The sequence below is a fragment of the Empidonax traillii genome, unplaced genomic scaffold (genome assembly GCF_003031625.1).
Source record: "Empidonax traillii isolate 1590-97213 ecotype Southwest subspecies unplaced genomic scaffold, ASM303162v1 scaffold460:size473327, whole genome shotgun sequence".
In the NCBI taxonomy this organism is placed as follows: Eukaryota; Metazoa; Chordata; class Aves; order Passeriformes; family Tyrannidae; genus Empidonax; species Empidonax traillii.
Window position 1 is genome coordinate 261,171 of NW_020955653.1, and position 21,556 is coordinate 282,726.

The 21,556-nt window shown below is 36.4% G+C and overlaps 1 protein-coding gene across 1 annotated transcript in view; it reads left to right on the plus strand.

Moving 5' to 3' along the window:
• DEUP1 (deuterosome assembly protein 1) overlaps positions 1–21,556 on the plus strand; it is a 41,743-nt gene that overhangs the window by 16,680 nt on the left and 3,507 nt on the right. Inside the window, 7 exon segments of the mRNA XM_027895428.1 lie at positions 519–731; positions 5,328–5,473; positions 6,074–6,179; positions 7,837–8,034; positions 9,040–9,126; positions 11,691–11,890; positions 18,177–18,495. Coding sequence (XP_027751229.1) covers positions 519–731; positions 5,328–5,473; positions 6,074–6,179; positions 7,837–8,034; positions 9,040–9,126; positions 11,691–11,890; positions 18,177–18,495 — 1,269 coding nt within the window.

The following is a 21,556-nucleotide window of genomic DNA, read 5'->3' on the forward strand; positions in this document are numbered from 1 at the left end:
AAGGATAATGATCTCAAAAAAGTACAGTTCCTGTAGTAACTGAGCTGTTTATACATGAACTATGTAATGCTAGCCCCCTAGTCAAAGGTTAATATCTATCCTGAGGCGCGCACACACACAACTCCTACTGAGTTCAATGAATCAAAGAGGAACATTTCTCTCAAATTACTTTTTATAGGTAACTGCTTTGAGTAGGTCATCATAATCACCTTTTTCACATTTGAGGATTATTAACATTAAGTACTAGGAAAATACGCAGCACAGGAGGAAAAATCCTTGGAAAAATTCTATGCCCTTGAAGGTTTCTGAAACATTTTTTTACTGAGGGCAAGGAACATGAGACCAAAATAAGGGAAGTATCCATTAGAGGAGTAATTAAAACTGTTCCAGTTGTGCCATCTTTCTAAGCAAATCCTGGTGAAGATGTAAATAGCTTTATGATTTCAGTAGTAACGGTTTGGTCCCAGCAATTTACATATAATTATTGAATTCATTTAAAATATTCTCTTGTTTTATAGAAGCAGACCCAGAATTATCAATTCCAAATACACAATAAGAAAGAAAACCAAGAAGAGGTATTTACCTATGCCCAACCTGAAAGTGAAAAGGATGATTTGATTATTGAAAAACTAAAGGCAACTGTGAATGAAATAGCAAGGAACAAGAATAAACTTGAAGAGGAAAATCTGAAGCTCCATGAAGATCTAAAACTGTACCAAACCCAGTGCCAGGTAGTAATAGTTTATCATGATAACTGTGGAATTAATGCTGGAAAATTAATTACTTAGGAGTATACTTTAAAAAGTTGTACTGAGATGCCTAAGTAAAAGATCTGTACATCAGGTGTATTCTTTGCAGGAACACAGAATGATCTGTCAACAGTATGTTTATTTTACTTTTAGTAAATCAGAAATAGGTTTGATTATTAGTAGTATATTTTTTCTTGTCTGTTTATCTAGGGGTTTATAACTTTCCTTATCCATAGCATCTCCAGGAACGTACCCTAGTTCACTTGGTTCCTTGTATTCCGATGACTTCTATGAAATCTCTTTATCTGATTTATGCCTTGTTGCACACTGTGCCATCTAGCTAGTAAATAAGTATATAGAAAAGTGTACAGTATACTTTGTTATTTTTGAGGGGAGATTTTGCAGTCAATGAATTTTTAAGTTGCTCTCCATGTAAAGAACCATTAGTTTTTATCTTCCCCCTAGTTCACTGTTTTTCAGCATAGCACTGATCTATGAAGACAGCCATTTGTGCCTCTTCTTTTGGTCTTGGTATATGAGTTCTGACACGATTGAGATAATACAAGATCTTTACAGCCTTTTTTATTAGCTGTGTTTGAAACAGATCGGTAATGAGATTCTTGTTGCTATTGTTTTTCTGGTAGCATATATCATTTATGCTTTTGCTTATTTATTTAAGCACTTCTAGCTTCAGTAATATATATGGATGGCCTCTAGTAACTTCATCTCTTTCTGGAGAACCATTTCTGCTTACAGACAGCCTTGCAGAATTAAAACAGTGTATGCAATAAACCTTATAGGAATTAGTGTATATGTGGCAGAGGTTAATTTCAGGTGTTGTCAGAACAGCCAAGTCATATTGTTTGCACACTAGTTCACTTGAGTCTTTTCTCTGTATTCAAGTTATCAGTATACAAAGCAAACCTTCTGTTTTGGTGCTTGTTAAAAAGCCTGCCACCAAAACCAGCAGTACTAAAATACGGAGTGGAACAAACCATGGCAATTGGAGCAAGTGGATAGATGCTGTAAGATGGAGAGAGTAGTTGTCATGTGCTGTAGCCTTTAAGAAAATCTTCAAGCAGGAGGAACTTTGGAATCCTGAAGAAAATGCAGGAGATATAGGAAGCACTGAAAATGTTTTAAGTGGAGCTAGATGTACATAACATTATCACCTAAAGGGCAGAAAGTTGCAGCGTAACTGTGTTGGTGGTGTGGAACACTGCTGTATTAGAAAAACCACGTTTGGAAGTAGCTGCAGAAGGTAAACACTGATGTAACGTCAATTTATAGTGAAAAGAGGTAGCTCAGAGGAAATAATTTTTTTTAGGAATGTCTATATGAGAAAGAAGGAAGTGTAAAGGCTGCTGTCAGCCAGAAACAGTAAGCAGGTTTGCGTGAAGGAGAGTTAGGTGGAGGATGGGAATAGTTGATGTAGGTAAAGAAGGAAGCAGTAGATGAGAATTTTGGTGTGAAGAACTCTGATGGCAATGAAAGCAAAACTTGTACTGTGCCTCATATACCCTCTATGCCTATGACCGTCTTATGTGTGCTTCTAAATACTTCTTTCCTGCTATTAATTAGCAAGTGATAAACTGAAATGTATGGAAGACCAGTTCATTGGTTGTACAGAAAAAACAAAGCTTGGAAGATCCAAATGGACACTGCAGTCTATTTCTCTACCTTATGAATTATCTGACAAACTTATCTGCAGACATACATGGGAGGGAGCCTGGACACGTCACACAGGGGGCTTGGTTCTTGAAAAGCCTGCATTAAACTGATAAAAAGTAATTGACATAGAAACACATCATATTTAAAACATATTTAAAACACTGAACAGTGGGTTGGCGTTGGGCAGGGTTTGGTAGTTGGGGTGCTCCAGGGGTGGCCTTTGTGAGAAGCTTCTAGAAGCTTTCCCTGTGTCTGACAGAGCCAGTACCAGCTGGCTCCAGGATGGACCCACCACTGGGCAAGGCCAAGCCCATCAGTGACAAACACCTTGGGGATAACATATTTTAGGAGGGAAGAAAAGAGCCCTGTGCAACTGCAGTCAGGAGCAAGGAGGGAGAGTATACGAGAGAAAAAGCCCTGCAAACCCACGGTCAGTGCAGAAGGAGGGGGAGGAGGTGCCCCAGGTGCCAGAGCAGAGATTCCCCTGCAGCCCGTGGTGCAGGTCATGGGGAGGCAGCTGTGCCTCTGCAGCCCAGGGGGGCTCATGGTGGAGCAGAGATCCACCTGCAGCCCCTGGAGGACCCCACGCCAGAGTAGGTGGATATCCAAAGCAGGCTGTGGCACCATAGGAAACCTGTGCTAGAGTAATCTCCTGGCAGGATGTGTGACCCCATGGAGAGTGGAGTCCACACTGGAGCAGGTTTTCTGGCAGCACTTGTAACCCCACAGTGGGGGACTCACTCTGGAGCAGCCTGTTCCTGAAGAATTGCACCTCGTGGAAGGGACTCACATCGGAGCAGTTTGTGAAGAACTGCAGCCCATGGGAAGGACTCACATTGGAAAAGTTTGTGGAGGGCTGTCTCCTGTGGGAGGGATCCCACACTGGAGCGGGGGAAGAGTGTAAAGAGTCCTCCCCATGAGGAGGTTTAGTTTTTATTTCTTATTATCCTGCTCTGATTTGATTGTCAGTAAATTAATTTCCCCAAGTTGAGCCTGTTCTGCCCGTGGCAGTAACTGGTGAGTGATCTCTCCATGCCCTTATCTTGCTTCACCCACAGGCCTTTCTCTCATGTCTCTCCCCTGTCCAGCTGGGCAGGGCAGTGACAGAGTGGCTGTGGTGGGCACCTGGCGTCCAGGCAGGGTCAACCCGCCACAAAACAGCATCGAGGAGAACTAGAGCTGAGCAGGAAATTTTTGAGGCTCTTTATTAGTTGTATTTCATTTGATGTTCTCTAAACAAAACCTAAAGCTTTCTGATTCAAAATTAATTTTAGTTTTGGTGTTTTAACTAGATGCAATAAATATTTCCTAAAATAATAAGTGGTACGTATCTGTATATATTTAAGTGATATGTGAAAGGGTGAAACTCTTGACCTGAAGGACTGTTTCAATTATTATTGCAGCTGCTTCTGTGACTGCTGTTCTTCCTGCTACTATTATAATTCACAGAAGAAAATACAATTTATGTAAATATGTATGATGACTACAGTCCGCCACAGACAATATGACTTCTGCCACACAACTGTGCAAAATTCATTTTCCTTATCCACCCCAGAATGAAATCAGAGGGGTAACCGTCTCCCAGTTTCATATATTATAAAATAATTGTGGCTATTTCTTGAATGTTGAAGTCATGAAGATGATAATAAGCAAGTCTTGCAGACAATTTTAACAGTTCATTAAGCTTTATTTCACCTGAATATGCCCAAACTTGCTTTTCAGTGTTTAAAAAAGCTCTCTTGGCCTTAGTGTAACAAAGGATAAGATGAATTAATCCATATAAGCAACCCCTAAAAAAAAAAAAACAAAAAACACAAAAAAACAATGTAAAAGCACTTCATATCTGTCTTCAGCAACCCTTTCAGCCAGAAGAAAACCACAGGTGTCTTGGAAGGAAGGTCATTCTCATATGAGGCTCTAAGGGAAATAAACCTTTGAAGTTCTTGCTTGCAGTCATTTCTGGATTCCAGTTGTCTTTTGAAACTTTAAAGGCTTTATTTTTGCTTGTTAAGTTGGAAAATATGTACAAATAAAATTAAGAAATTATGAGAAATACTAATGTTTTCAGTGCAATGGTTTTAAAAGTAAAGGATCAACATAATCCTTTTTTTTTAACCTGGAACATGCTTTTCAATCTTAGGTGACAAGAAATAATATTCTCTGGATATTATTATTGCAAGAACTGATTATTACTGCTACTTTTGTTATTCATGGATTATATTTCCAAGTCCCTATCTTTATTATATTTTCAGTATATTTTTGTGGAATTCTAATTTTTTTTTTTAATCATATTTCATTATGCCAAATGTAGCATGTATTCAGATTGTCTATCACATCATCACTCAGAAATTAAAGGTAAAGCAAAGATATGATTTGTCGAGTCTCTAAGAAAAATCTTCTTGTGATTTTTTTGAAAATTTTGTGATGTTAATTTAAATAAGCAATTAACACCATGCAGATGGAACTAGTTTTGGAAATGATTTCTATAGCATTGTTACTTTCAGTGCTTATAAATTTGGAAATGCTGTTAAGAAAAAAAAAGTGGAATCTACTTATGGCACTAATTCCTACAAGTGAAACATGTTCTATGATGCAGAACCTGCTAATATAAGCAAACTATGTATTTTAGATGCATTTAGTACAATAAAGAACGTCTGAATTATGTTTCCTATGATAGTTTCAGAAACAGATGCATTGGAACATTGCAAGAGCTAAAGAATATTCAGCACCTGATTTTCAGATGAGATTTCTGAAGAAGGGAACTGACATGAAAGCACAACCTTTTTCAGAAATGAAAATCATGTATGTCCTTTCATTCAAATTATACAGGTCTCAAATGTGTTCCAATATAGCATTTTAAGCTGTCTGATTTTATTTAACTGTTTATGCATTTGCTTGTTTCTGTAGAACATGGAGGCAGACTTTTCAGAAATGAGATATGAGCTGCAGTCACGGGATGGTCTCTGGAGAAGGATGTAGCTGGAATGCCAGCAGTTGCACACAGAATTATTGAAAATCAAAGAGTACAAAAATACGCAGGAAATTCAAATAAAGTATGTATGTTGACCACAATATTAAAAGTAACAAGTACTTCTCAGCTAATAACTTTTTTCTTGCATTTTGTTTACATCAACTCTGGATTCAAATATCAGATCCTAAACAATTTTAGACTGAGCATTTTCACTGACAATTATATATGACAGGATTTCAGGCAGTGGATGCAAACTGTTAAAAGGTTGTAATGATGCCTAGATCTCTACAAATCAATGCATTTGATATATTTCTACCAATGTGTTTACAGTCTCTAATTTTCTCACCATTAAAATGCCATGGAAATAGCACAATTAAGACTCTCCCTAACCTCCTTTGAATAAAATGTTTGTGTTTTTATGGTTTGTCTAATCTGCTGTAGCCATTTGAGATTATATGAAATACCAGTGTACAAGAGCTTTCAGGATTATTCCTGTATATACTTGCAGTGTCCTGAACCTCTAGATGTCTCCCACCTGGTTTAGGCCAAATGTTGATTGTGGTTTGTTTCTTTTCATCAGCAAGCAGGTGTTCCACAGCATTACACTATGGAGAGGATCCTGTAAGATAAAGAGTATTAAAAGTTCTGCTTGTTTCATGTCTTATTTATTTCTTCTTTAAAGGCATCAGTCATCTCCTGTTCAACTTACTGAACCACTAGAAAATAAAAACACTGAGTTATTGCTGTTTTCAGAAAGTCAAGAACACCAACAAGAAGAGCTGAACAAGGTATTTCCAGATCTTAACTGCAGTATAGCATTTTTGGGTGAGAGGAGAATACTGACTGAGGGTATGTACATCTGTAGAAGAGAGCAGGAGAATACTCTGTAGGTTTAGGAGAGCACAGAGGTTTCATATATGAAAAAGATTTCATGTATGGTTGCATTTCTGGAGGTAGTTGTGTAGCTGTAAAATTGACATTCTGATTCCTGTGCAGTAGCTACCTACATCATTGGAATAATGGGAGAGAGCATGCCTAAGCATTACTATGATTCAGATAATGCCATGCAACTAATAAAGCCTGCAAGGCTATGAGTAATTAATAACCTGTAGAAGGTAAGTTGTAGCTTGTACGTGGTCTCAGAGGTAGGATATGCAAACACATCAACTGATACAAGTTAGTTCAGCAGATACTCACACAAGGTTAAGCTTAATCAGGAACCTGCTATGCAGTCTGGGGCAGAGCTCTTTAGTTTGAACCGTACATCACATTGCATTGCACGTTTCAGAAGCGCTGTGAGCAAGCAGCCGTGGCATGGCACTTGTGGAATGGCAGATGCCTCGGCAGGCCAAAATACTTTGGATGTAGAGGATGCCCAGAACTCGTCTAAGAGGCATGTCGCGGTTTTGCTGAGCAGCAATGTAAGCAAGAATTACAGAATCAGAATTGTTTGGGTTGAAAGGGGCCTCTGGAGATCATCTATTCCAACACCCCTGCCAAGGCAGGATCACTTAGAGTGGGCTACACAGGAATGCATCCAGGTGGGTTTGGAATGTCTCTGTTTGGATGCAGCTGACTTGGATGCAGGAATTTTGGCTTGACAGTCATGATCAAGCTCTTAGGGTTTTTGCATTTACATCTTTTTGTTTACGATTCTAATATTTCTGTGCAGTTTCCCATAAATAAAAATGAAATGCCATCTGTTGCTCATTGTGTACAGTACTGCAAGGAATTGTTAAAATGGGTTCAAAGCTTGTTAGTCTGGGGTTTGCAGTGTTGTTTCTTAGACAATAAAAAAAATCTATCAGCACTAAACTGTTGGTTATAGTAGAAGGATTATGAAAACAATCTTTGTGTTGATACTTTGGCGAACTCTGCACAGGAGATGGTACAGAAAGCTTGACCTTAAATTTTATATGTGATGGCAGGAAAAATTCTCATAAAGTGATTTACCATGTATACTCTTAATTTCTAATATAGTTTCTTATTAAAGAGTCTCTAGATCAATTTATTTACATCACTCCTTAGTTAATTTAGGCTTCACTAAACTTATTTTTAATTAACTTAGGAGCAATATAAAAAAATCATACTTAAGCTTATTGAATGGATATTTTCTTGGATATTTTCCATAAATTCCAATACTTTACATTATTTTTATTGCTTTATTTTAAAATGTTAATCGAAATGTGTTGTATTTTGTTCATTGCTAATACTAAATATGCAAATGAAAGTCCAAAAGAAGTGCTGAAAAAAGATGTAAAAATAAATAAAGCTCTGTGCACTGACTCATAAAGACATTTTATTTTACAATCTCAAAATCTCTGATTCAGTTAGAAGAGTTGGTGTCTTGGAAGCAACAGCAAAAAAAAGTCACTGATAAGTAGCAAGTGATGCAATGATATTTACTGCACAACATTTTTTCTTTTTGAAATGTATTTGCTATAGATAAGAAACCACATTTATCGAGAGGAGCAGTCCCATTGCTCTGAGCAGGAAAGAATGAAGACAGAAATCTCTGACCTGACAGAGGAGCTTCATCAGAAGGAGATCACTATAGCAACTATCATGGAAAAAGCTACTCTTCTGGAAAGACAGTTAAAAATGGAGTTAGAGACAAAAGACAAATTGTTGGCAAAACAACAGGTATGCAAGCAGGCAATAACAGTTTACATCATTTTACTCCACACTATTGATAATGACATTCATTATTGCTGAAAAAAAGGCATTACATTTTTCATGTAGTTTCCATCAGTAGTGCTGTAGTATCCGTGTAGTATTACTAAAGCAGGCAAATTGATACTGGAACATGAAAGCACTAGTAAATATCAACAGTACATCCAAATTGCAATTTTTCCTATTAGATTTCAACATGAAAAAGATCTTGAAAACTTCCAATTTGTGGTTATTGTATGTGCTTTATCACTAGAACTGCTTATTTGTTTATCTAGAAAATTCTAATTTTTAGTGTTTTATAAAGTTTTTGAAGGATCTTAAAAATCTGCACAGAAAATTCTTGTAATTTTAGAGCTAAAAACTCTTAAGATAACAGTGTTTTAATAGCAAATTACAGTTTTAAAAACAAATATATTATCTTCATTATTTAGTTTGTAAACCAAAAGGATTTTTAAATTTAGAGGTTTCTGGTTGAATCAGGGTTTTCTGAGAGGATCACTACATAATGAAAATTGTGGTTAATGTAATAGTTTACTTTTGACAACAGGAAAGTTAGTGTTTGGGGAAGATTAGAGATGTCTCCTACTGCGTGGCAGTCTTTACAAGGTCACGTTCCTGATCATATCACTAAAAGAATAGATGATGTTTCTAGACATCATGACTAGGATTTCATCTACTCTCTGTAGCCTGTAAAATCTGTCCCTCTTTGTATCTCATAACTGCATGCAAACTTTCTTTCTTTCATAAGTCATTACTTCTTTCAAGAAGGTAAATAAAATCAGAGGCACTGCATTTGTAAATCTTCTAAAGATGGCTTAATGCTTCTTTCTGCTTTATTGTTGCTCTATTTAAAAATATTATAGTAAGAATTGTTACTGTTTAATTAAATAAATTAAGATGAAATATCTATACTCAGTGTTATTCGAGTTAACAGTAATATTCTTGTATTTAACTAAGAATTTAATCTTTTCTTAGTTACTGGAATTCCAATACCAAGTTATCAAATCTGAAAACACACATCTAAAAGAGATGGTGGAAAACCAGGAGCATGAAAGTTGCATGGTAATTTTTTTTAATCTACGAAGTATGGAGAATATTTATATACACTTACTGTAAACATAGACTGAGACCATGGCAGATTTAGAGATTTCTGGCTTGCATAAAGTAAATAAATAAAAATAAGGTGTGCAACATAATTGGAACCAAGTGGTGTTCACACACAGGCTGAAGATGGCTATAGCTAGGAGTAATTTGTATTAATTGTATTAAACTAGAAATAAGCTAAATTTTTCAGTAACTGTCTAGACACTAAACAGTTTCTGGTAGTCTATTTTTTTGTAAGTGATGTCACTTGCTTAAGTTTAGACAGTCATCCTCACAGACACAAAAATACGTCCCTTTTTTAATATTTTACACCCTTGCTCATATGTTATTCACCTAACAGTGTAGAAAACTGACACATTTTGCTCCACCCAGCTTATTTTCAGAGTTTAGTATTTGTTTCTCTCCAAACAGGGGATGTTTAAAATTTAATTCATAAAAAGTGTGCCAAAAGGTTATGTAGAACTTTAGTTTATAAAGATACCTGCTGCCTACCACAAAAACTTCAAAACGCCTCCTGCTTACAGAACATCTGCAGTTACTGTATCTATCATTAAAAAAAAAAAAAGCAAAACACTGAAATGTTGTTTTTGTTGTTTAAGTACTGAGGTAAATACATTTTGGGGGGATTTGTAGCCTGTTAATTGTCTTCCTGTGTCTGACAAATGCATGAAAGAACGTCACATATATCCACACCCTTAAAATAGCATATATATTGGTCAGTGATTTCTTACCTATATATACATATACTCTACTATATATATATATATATATATATATATATATATATATATAAATGATATGTTATTGTGGAAACAAAGATGGATGTGTGCATGCATGTCCAGCTCTTCTCTACAGTGATACTCTCCTTGAAGATTGAGAAGAGCTGTCTGCTAAGAATTGTTGGACACCTCACGTGTTTTTTAAATTTTAGCAGTAAAATCCAGTTACTACATTTACCAAGGTCAATACACTTTTCAGTGGATTTGTGGATTTAATAATTCTTTCCTGCTTTACTAAGTATTGTGAGGATCTAGACATTAAAGATTGTGAAATATTTGATGTTCAGATTGTGAAATATTTGATATTCAGATTCCAGGAATTGGGGAGATTTTTATGGATGTGTTTGTGCTGTAGGGTGGAACACTACACAGACCTGTCAGACTTGTGTCAGCCTAAGTCAGTATGATGTAATGCATTATCAGGCAAGGTTACTTTCAGGGTGTAGATTTCAAAAGCAGTGTAGCTGTGCCAGCTCAGTTTTGGGGTTACATGCCATTGTAACTTAACTGCTGATTCTAGATCTATTAGGATGAGTTAGCGCTCTCCTTCTTCCTCTGTTCTTCCACTCCTCCCACTTGTAAGACATAGCTGAGCCCCTGCTCCCTCATCGTTGCACAAAATATTAAATTTTCTTACACTTTCTAGCATTTCCATTCCAGGTTGGCTCATAAGTTTCCCTTAAAGGCAGCTAAGCAAGGCAAGGTTCACAGGAAGAGGTGGCATCAAATCAGTTAGTGCAAGGAACAGACAAGGTTTGAGGTGCAGGAGCACAGTTGTGCTTAGCAATATACTAAGAACCAAACCTGTAATACTCATGAGTTACTGGGTTCCAAAAGAATAAGGTAAAGCTAGAAATATATGAAAAAATAGCTTAATAAAATGCAAGGGATTTTAATATATTGTGTGCAATCTGATAAACCATTTGAGAATTTCCTGTTGATGACAGTATACTGTTTTGGCAAATAGATTTGGCAATGCAGTACTCTGCAGAGAGACAGTTCCAAAATAGTTAGCTCAGGTGTGCAGTGTAGGCTTCATGGAATAAGTGATGGGAGAAAGAAAGAGCAGAGTGTCCCGGCTAGACAACTTCCAGAGCTAATATCCATCATTCCTTCTTGGTATCCTAGTGCATGGGCTCTAGCCCCTGGTCACAGTGCACATGGGGCTTGCACTTGGGGTATTTTGACGTGTATGCCATGTGGGCTGACTCAGTGAGAAGCGGGGTTTAGTAACAGAGCACTCTGTGCTAATGTGGCTTTACTTCACTGCCTCTGAAACTGAAGGTGACTTTCTCAACACAGGTATTAAATTGTGCCTGTGCACATACCCTCTATCTAGTATAGTAATGAGCTTCTATAATTTTTCTTGTTATTTTTGGAGGAATTGTTACTGGAGGGAGCAATACAGTCTGCAGCTATAGCTGTTATGGTTGCTTTTATGTCATCAGTTTTACAAAGCAAGCGATGAATTTACAACAATAATATTTTGAATGCATGTTTATTGAGGAATTTTAATTTGTTTTATTGTGTTATAGAGGCTGTTTTTCTTTCTTTTTCGTTTATCTACAGTGATTTTTTTTTCTGGAGGCAATTATCTTGGTTTGCTCTAAATGTTGCATGATTATATATGGTAGCTAGGTCTTTCTTTAGCGTGGAACATTGTTTTGTGTTTGCTTGTTAAAAATACAGCCATTTATTGTGGAAAAAATAACTACTTAATGATGGTTTTATCTCTTTTCACAGAATATAGATTTATGTAACAAAGAACATGGAAATTTCACAGCTTCTGTTCACAAAATGAAACATGAGAATTTAAGACTAGAAAATAGTGTTGCTAAACTACAAAATGACACAGAAATATCAATGCTGGGTTGCACAGATACATATGGAGAAACAGAGCACAGCTACCAAACCCATTCAAAGATGCAAGGAAAGGAAGAGAGGTAATATTTAGATTGTACACATATATCAAACTTCCTGTAAGTGTTAAGCTTTTTCTGGTTTTGTTCATTCAGAACTCCCACCAACATAAATATCGGACCTATTTAGTATATTTGTATGCAGTTCCTACAGTTTTCTGGGTGGCTGATGGAATTTGGCAATAAATGAAGTTCCAGAAATGTTTTATCCCTAATTTAGTATTTAGTACATGAAACAACTTCAAAAACTTTTTGTGTGCTGCTCAAGTTATTCTAAGTTCCAAGTTTTGCAAAACAGGACAGACTGTATTTTTACTGCCAAAAAAAAAAAAAAATAAAAAAAGACAAGGAAAGGATATAAAAACCTACACGAGAGGTAGACTGCTCCATGGGAGGTTATCTTAATAAGCAGTTTGAACTACAACCCCTGCTGGAAAGGATTGTGTCTTTCACTTTAATTTGTTCGAAGTTTCATTAAATGTATTTTAATGCCTTGTCTGGTTTTGGTGTTCTGGGGTGACCTGATTTTTAAAAGAAACATAATTTCAGATGCTCTGAGTAAGTCATTACTACAATAAACTCCTTGTTAGGGAAAAATAATGAGACTTAAGAATACTCACACTCAAAGAAAACCTTGTACTGATGACTTTCTTCTTATTTCCCTGTATTCAGTGAGGCACTGAACTACCTTCATGGCATTGCAGGAAAAAAAAAAAGAAAACAAAGTCCCTGCTAAGCAATATTTCACAGTACAGGAAAGTAAAAAATAAGAGGAAGCTAAAGGTTTTGATCAGTTGTAATAAAGAACTTGCATTATAGCACTAACGTAAAATAGCTCTGTGAAGCAAAGTTGAAAAGGTTGGAGCCAAAACTGTACATTTTAAGATTCCAAACTCATACATACAGTTTTTGGCAAAATTTAAAATTATTTTCTTTCTGCAAAATAGAGTAGCATCACAATATATTTTTTCCTAGAAGTTCCTTTTAAAGAATGTTGTTTAGTGTTAGACATAGTATTCATGTTTATATAAATAAATAGATATATTATATGTATGTATATATATGCATATACATAATGTGCATATGTATATATATATATATATATATATATATATATATACACACACAAGCAGAAGTGGCAGTTATGGCTGTTTTCCTATGAAGTTTCAAATGATGTTGAAGGTTTTGCAGGAACAAATAATTACAAACCAAAATACAGACTATTCTGCATCCGTAGGTCTCACAACTTCACCAAAATTGGTCAGTGCAATTTTAACACATGCTTCCACTCTTCTCAAGTGAGAAAAAATAGATTTTTTCCCATTTGCTCAGAATTTACACTTGTACATAAGGGACTGTGAAATTTCACTTATGAGAATGTGCATGTATTGGCAATAGAACTATGCACGTAATTTGCAGGATTTTGATTTCATAGCCATTGAAGACCAATGTTGAACCAAAACTGGGAGAGTTAACCTTTACCATAGCAGAAATCTTAGCCACACTACAAAACACAATATAAATTATAAATAATACAATGAAACAGATATATTGAGCCTGGTTTTCAGAGTCTAAACCACACATTGACATATTTGAATTCCTAAATGAAAAGCTATCTAGCTAAATAAATACATACACATACAGATTTCAAAAATGTGTAAATTTCACATGCACTGTACATGCACATCAGCCAGACAGTCTTTTTAAGATTGGGCCCTCTCTATACTATCAGTTCTCCGTTCCCAGACAGGGGCCTACCTCAAGATTTTCCCAGAAAACTAAAATTAAATTTTCAGTCATCAAATGTATGCAGATAAACCAGGGAATTGATGTTGGTTGAGTTAAAATCTGGGGTATGTTTATTTTATTGTGAGCATAAACCCTGTTATTTCTGGTTTAATTTGCAGTTCTGTTTCCATGGTAATTATGGCACTGGAGAAAGGGCACAAAAACTTTTTTTACATAGTAAAAAAATAGAAAACATGGTGTTTATGCAAGAGAGGGGTATACATATATATATATATATATATATCTTCAACAGTATTTTTCAGTCGTGTCTCTCAATCAGTACTGGAATCCTGGGTATGGGCACCATGATGACTTAAAAAGGACACCTCTAAAGAAAACACAGGAAATTCCAGGAAGTTATATTTGCAGTTTTAAAACCAATACGATTTCTTCTTTCTTTCAGCAGACAGTGAACTTCTAAACATTACGAAGTAAGATATGAAGGAATAGCATCTTTTTGATAAAAAAAGGACTGTGCCCATATTCTACCTATGACCACCTCCATTAAATACTGTTCTCTTATATGATAATTGCCTTACTTCTAATTGCCATTTACATAAGTTTTTCCCACCCTCAAGATTTCAATCCTTTATTTGGACCTTAGCCACATACAGCTGATGTAAATTTTGGCATAGTTGAAGAGGACTTTCTCTGATGAAGCTGATGTGTTTAGTTTATTTCTTCCAATATTAAAACACGCATGTGAGCTCCCAAATGAAAAGCTACCTATTTACCATAAAAATATGCACAAAATACATAATGGGTCAACCCGGAGTGCACTTTCATCATATGGCAAAAGTGAAGGGTAAAAGCAAGAACTGAATGGCTGCTAAGGTAGCTGGGGATCACTTAAATGATGTGTGTTGATGGTGAAGTATCTGTGCTGAGGAGGTTTTCACCACCCTTTGGATGTCACACTCTTAGTCACGCTCACCACTATATCAGCTATTGCAGCAGATGAAGTGGAAGCAGTGAAAACAATCTCTTAATGAAAATATTTTTTATCCATTTTTAAAATATAGCTAGCAGTTATACTTGCAAGGTAGAAGCATCAACACAAATTCTTGAAGACATTCTGGTCATTAAAGACCTGTTGTTTTCTTTCTCAAGACTAGTTATGTCAACCAGAACAAACCATGTAAGGAATTTATTTTGCATCACTTTAGTCATTGACCGCATAGGGACCAGGCTGATTTTATATATTACTCTGGAAAAGATGATGCCTGTCTACATAAATTCCCTTTGTGAGGACATAATTCTTTCTCTTCTTGTCCCATATGTCACCATGTCAACAGTGATATTATTTTTGTGAAGTATGTGTGCATGTTAAATACCCTATGAAGTAATCTCACTGAAAATTATTTATTTGCATTGCTAGTGTTAACAAGTGGACAGTTTTTTACAAATTTGCAGATATTTGCCTACATTTGCATTTGTATTCATAGTAGATCTCTGGTGTTAGATATTATTTTGCACTGAAATGGTAGAAGTTTAAACCCCAGATGTAAATACTGTCCAAAGTAAAGGCATAGTATCCGTATTGAAGCACCTCAGTGTAGGTGTCATGCTTTTCAAAAATACGAAGCAGCCCCAGCATGGATTACAGTAGGAAGTGGAGTTCCTTTAAGTAATCAGTCCTTTTTTGGGGGCAGGGGCAGGGGAGGGGGGCAAGGGAGCAATATCTATTTTCACTATCTACGGGCTAGCATAACTGTAGGCACTCAAGTCTGAAAATTCTGCTCTTAACGGAGTAAGCTATATGATAGCAGTAATAATTGTTATTAAATACATAGAGAAGCAGGGAAAAAAGAACATAGATCATATAGACTTTACTGTAGGTTTAGAGAGAAAATTACTTCCAAAAAGGTCAGAATACAAAATGAAGAAAACCAATCTGTGATTTTATTATTCATGCCATCTATCTTCAATTGTGGCAGGTTTTTTTTCACTGTGCCCTTCATCCAAACAATATCTGGAATGGACTTTAAAATGGGGGGGGGGGGGGAGGAAGCAAAACAGTATTCACCTGTGCCCAAGGAGCAGAGAGTGTTTATGTAAAGAGAACATGAAAGAAGAAAACTCTGCCTCCATAAAGGTAAACATTTTAGGTGATTTAGAAAACTGGAAGGTTTGGTGAATAGTCTCAGAGAGTTTTATGTTAGAATGTATAATAATATTATTATAGTAATAACAAAATTATAGTAATATTAATAATATAGCCCTGTGCTTATAATTTCCTTTCCTGTAGCATTCAGAGTATCTTAATCACTGCCTCTTTTATAATCAGAGAAAAAATATATTCTTCATTCGTTCTCTGAGTTGTTCTACACAGTCCATTTATTGAATACTCAGTTTCACACTTCAGGGCTGTCATGGCTTAACCTGGCAGGCAGGTAAACACCACACAGTGACTTGCTCACTCCCCCACCTCCAGGGAAAGAACTGGGATAAAATAAAGTAAAATTTGTGTGTTGAAATACAGTTTAATAGGACAGAAAAGGAGGAGGAAATAATAATAATAATAATTAATAATAATAATAACAATATAAGAATTAGAAGATACAAAACAAGTGGTACATGGTGCAACTGCTCACCACCCACCAACTGATGCCTAGTCAACCTTCTCCCAGCTTTTTATTGCTGATCATGACACCATATGGTCTGGAATATCCCTGTGGTCAGCTGGGATCAGCTGTCCCAGTTGAGTCCCTTCCCAGCTCCTTGTGCACCCCTACACTCCTTGCTGGTGGGGTGGAGTGAGGAGCAGAAAAGGCCTTGACTCCATGTAAGCACTGCTCAGCAGTAACTAAAACATCCCTCTGTTATCAACACGGTTTCCAGCACAAATCCAAAACACAGCCCCATACCAGCTACTTTGAAGAAAATTAACTCTACCCCAGACAAAACCAGCAAAAGGGCATGAGCAGGTCTGTTAAGGCTGCACAGCCACCCTCTTCCAACAGCAAAAAATTCAAATTAAGATTAGAAAATGATGTTATGATCTTTCTGCAGAAAACAGGCTTTTCCCTGCACTTGGTGAGTTCTTGTTTTTATTTAAAAAGAAAAAAAAAGTGTGCAGCACTGCATACTTTTGAATATTTATAATTATATTTTAGTGGTAGAGACCATGCTCTTTAAAAGTTTTTATAGCTGCATTTCAAATTAGTGAAGCGTTTTAGGATCTTTGCAATGATAGAATCTGTTCAGACAGCTATCATCTTTTACTAGTTACCTCTCAAGATTAAAATTTCATCATAAGCACAGGCCTCAGTACAACAAAAATTTTTACCTCTATCAGAAATATTGTAACAGAAATTTATTATTATCTGAAATTAATTTTTTTGCATGTTTTGACATATAATACAAGGAATTATGCCATTGATAATATTAGTGCAATTCAGCAGATATTGGGCCAAGCTAGTCTCAAAATTCTGCTTTGATCAATACAGTATCAGAATTGTTCAGTTAACTGTCAGAAAAAGAAGATATTTTGAATGGGAAGAAAATAGCTCTTTTTTTTCTAAGTTGCTGTTAACTGTAACAGTTCTAGCTTTACAGAACTCCAAATGAATGCAAATATATACATAATATATGTATATATACACATATGAATACATATATATATACATATATAATACCTTAATTCTGATCATTCTGATCACTCTAAAGGAGATACAAGAGTTATGGAACATCATAATAAAACACTGAAAAATTCTTTCTTAAGCTTAAAGATTTCACTTATAGCTGCAGAAGCATGTTCTTGTACAATTTTTTAGCAAGTATATTTTAAAAATCTAATTTTTTATATTAATCTCCAAAGTGTTGTCATTAAATTAGTGGCAAAATTAGCATTGCCATAAAACTGCAGGATCAAATATTCGTGTACTATTTTTATTTATTTATTCTAAACTCTAGCTATTTGAACACGTTTAAGGTGACATTACATCAACATTTACTAATAATTCAACCACTAATAACAGTTTTTGTCTCTCATCTCACACTTTCATATTTCATTTCCTCTATTTGTTTGGCTAAATTCACTCTAGTTTCTATCATACTATAAGCTAGGACATGGCTGAGGAGTGCTTCCACAGTTTGTTCTACTGAAAAGCTAAAGGAACGATAACCTTTAGCAGAGGATGGGTAACAAACACTTAAAGAGTATGGGCATCTTCAACACCTGAAGTGAGTTTGTGTTTTAGCTCTTGTCCTGCCACAGTTTATACCAGCCCAGGCAAGGTTCCTCAACTTATGCTCCAGCAAAAGGGTTTAAATTAGGGTGATTTAAGTCACAGCTGAAGCAGAAAGAGAATGAACACCCTGGCATTTACGGTAATTTAGGTGGAAAGTTGCTAAATTGCTGCAACTTGGTAATGCCCACAACTTCATGCATGAAGCAGTTGGAACAGCTAAATAACCAAAACTGTGGAAACAAAGAAAAGAAAAGCCTTTGGCTTTGCTGTGATAGCTTAATAGTTTTAACTGGTTTTCACACTTTGTTTTTGTTTTTTTTTTCTTTTAGATCATTCCAAAATAAAGATGCATGGGAAATGGAATGTCAACAGACTGCTATGCTTACTGCCAGTGGACACCACAGAAATTGTAGTCCTGCTTTATACGGCCAAGGCAATATCAGTGGGTCAAAAAGTGATAGCATTTTATCTTCTCATCCACTTCACAGATGTCACAAAAAGAAAACAGTTTATAAATCTCCATCATCACCATTGGGGTATCCTTTGGGCTTTGGTAGGCCATGTCCTAAAATGGGCAGAACAGGCACTTTACTGAGCCCTGCTTACAGTGGAGAAGAAATAAAATTATCAGAAGAAATCAATTTATCAGTAAGTAACTATTTTCCTCTAACACATATATTTTCAAAAATCCATCTGTGGACTAAGTGCAGCCTTGGAGGAGCCAAAAATTAGATAACCCTTGTTGTCATTATTATTTATACAGTGACAGCCCAGCAAGAATGGAAATACCTTACCCTAACAGAAATGTAGTTTTTCTGGAGATTAAACATCCCCTACTGAGCCATACCTCGAGTCTTCTAATAAGGATGATGATAATTACCTGCCATTATGTGTCTGTGAGAAAGATTTCTAAATTTTAGCTTATTGGCTTCTATATTGGGGCACTTTGCATCATATTGCTTCTGTAAGAGCACTCTGCTCTAAGTGTGTATTTCCATGATGCCTGGAAAGTTACTGCTCTAAGTGCTGCTAGACAAGTTTTACAGCATCTGACTGATGGATGAAATCAGAGGAATCACAGCAACTACTTTCTATATATTAGTTTTTTTATCTTAAAAGGAACAGAAATTATAACTGCTGTAATCCTAATTTTTCTTAAATGAAAGAGAAATAGCATAGCACTTTTTCTTTTAGTCTTCATAGGCTGGAGACTGTCAACCTCCATGACAAGTGGGACAAATCCCACTTTGCCTAGGACAACTTAAGAAAAACTTTCCATAGTTCTTTGGCATAAGATTTCTCTTTAAATTTGAGGTTTATCCTCTTCCTTAGTATCTGCTATTCTTCCTTAGGCCTCCACTACAGGCCACTATTTTTTTGCACTTGAAAACTTAGCACGCATTTTCCTGACCTCAAACCATGGAACTCTGCCATCATTAAGTATTGGAACTAACAAGGTAAGGAATGAACTGTCAGCATCCTTCTGTCCAGCTGTGATACATGGATCCTAGTAACCAGGAGATCCTCAGCTGCAGGGCTGTGGTTGAACCTGCAGAAGAGGGAAGACTTCAGCATTACTAGAGGAACTTACAGGCAATTTTCTTGCCACTTTTCACCTTAAGTAGGAGCGAAGAGGATTGTTGACACCAACAATCATCGTCAAGCAGTCTGTGTCTGTTGTATCCCGGTTCTGCTGTCCACTTTGGAAGAAAACAGACATCCTTCCTATCAGAGCCACAACTGCTGGAAGACTGTTTCCACATTCCAGAATCTCACTGATGATAGGAAGGACCACAGTAATGGCCTGCCTAGGAAGCAGGGATTGCAGTGCAGCCCTTTGCTGACTGTGGTCCCATCATCTGTGTCCCAGTAGCCTGAGAACAGTGAAAACCACCCAGTAGTTCTGGGTGTTTGACCTCACTTCCATTTTTTTATATTCTCATGTTCCACAGGAATTTTAAGTAAATGGCTTTTGGTTTCTCATGGCTTGAGAGTTTTCCTCTTTAAAGTGCTAATCATGAAAAGAGTTGTTTGGACTTTTTCAGAAGAGCCTGCTAAACACCAGTTCTTTTCTCTTCTGTCAGAAGTTTCAGAGATGTGAAACTGCTAAGCTTCTGTTTTCAGACAGCCTGGGAAAAATGTCCATTCTGAGACACTTCTTCAGTGAAACTATTTCCCAGCTGGCACTCAGGACAGGGTCAATGCTAAGGCAATTGACTAGGTTATAGGGAAAGCACTTTCCAGCTGGTGTGTGGGCAAAGTACATAACAAAACTATTAAGCAAGGGACATTTCCCATACAGAGACTAAGTCCAAATCAGTGGCATTGAAGCAGGTACAAGTTCAGACCACTGAAATAAAATCACCACTCAGATTGATGTTGGATACCACAGCTTTACTGCTGAAATCATTCAACAGTCTGTTACTCTAGAGTTCTGTGTTCAAATGGAAAGCCATTGCATCAAGGAGAAAGAGGGGAAAAAAAACATAGTATGTTGCAAACCAGAGTTCTTTGACAGAGTTTTCTGGACTTGTGGGGAAGAGGACACAGGGACAGGACCCAAGTGAAATCTCCAGTATGTTCAACACTTCTGAAAATGTTATAAGGCACTATTTTTCTGAAGCATATATGTAGCACAAATTGAAAACATTAGATTTCCAGGTGATGTCCTGATAAATACCAAAATTACTCTTGTGGTATTGAGGGAAGAGAGAAAACAGTCTTTTGGGCTTTAGACAAAGACTTACATCTCTCCTCCTGGTAGAGAGTGTTCAGACAAAGATTAGTAAATGTTCCACTGGAACATCTGCCCTTTCACATACTTACTTAGAGGTTGCATGTGTAGAGTAATTCTTGCCTTAGAATAAACTAGGGAGCTCAGCTAGAATTCACTGGAAATAACTCCACAAATTCTTGTTTCTGGGCTTTCCAAATCTAGGGAAATACTTTTTCTCTGAACAGTACTTTGGGTTGTGCTCTTTTACTGAAGTGAACAATTTCAAAAAATGATTGTCTCATCTTTTAGTCACAAATACCTTCTCATGTTTCTTTTCAGATGCTGGACAGATATTTTTTCTTGTTTTCAAGGCTTGGAAATAAAAAAAAAAAGAGTTGAGATGGAGCAATGAAAATTTAAATTAGGCATTAGGAAACTTTCTAGCGTTATTGTGGGAACTTGCTTAATAAATAGATTATAATGGAAAGTTGTGGAAATTCTACCACTGGACATTATTAGGAGTTATTCTGACAGTTGTGATCCTACCCTGAGGCATGCTGTAGTCCATGCCTCCCAGTCTTAGGTATTACTTTCACCTAGCTGATTAGGTACTTAGACCCTCTAAAACTCTTCCTAGCAATTTCCTAGCCATCTCAAATTTTATTTTCATATTTGAGCAGAAGCATGTTTAACACAGGCATCTGTACTTGCGGCTTAAGATGTATTCCAGTGTAGGGTTAGAGGAAACGACTCCCAAAAGCTGCAACATTTAGTCACAGTGAAACTAAAGTTAGCCAGACCAATTTCTACTTCCAGTATTACAAAATCTTTCCTGGAAAGTAGAAGCATTTAAGCATAAGAAGACTATGACACTGTGGTCTGACCACTCATAATTTGGAACCTAAATGTAAAAATATCCCAAGTGTTAAAACATTCTTGCTGCCCTGCTGAAGGTGCATGCAAGAATGCTGGGACAACTCACAGGGCAAATAA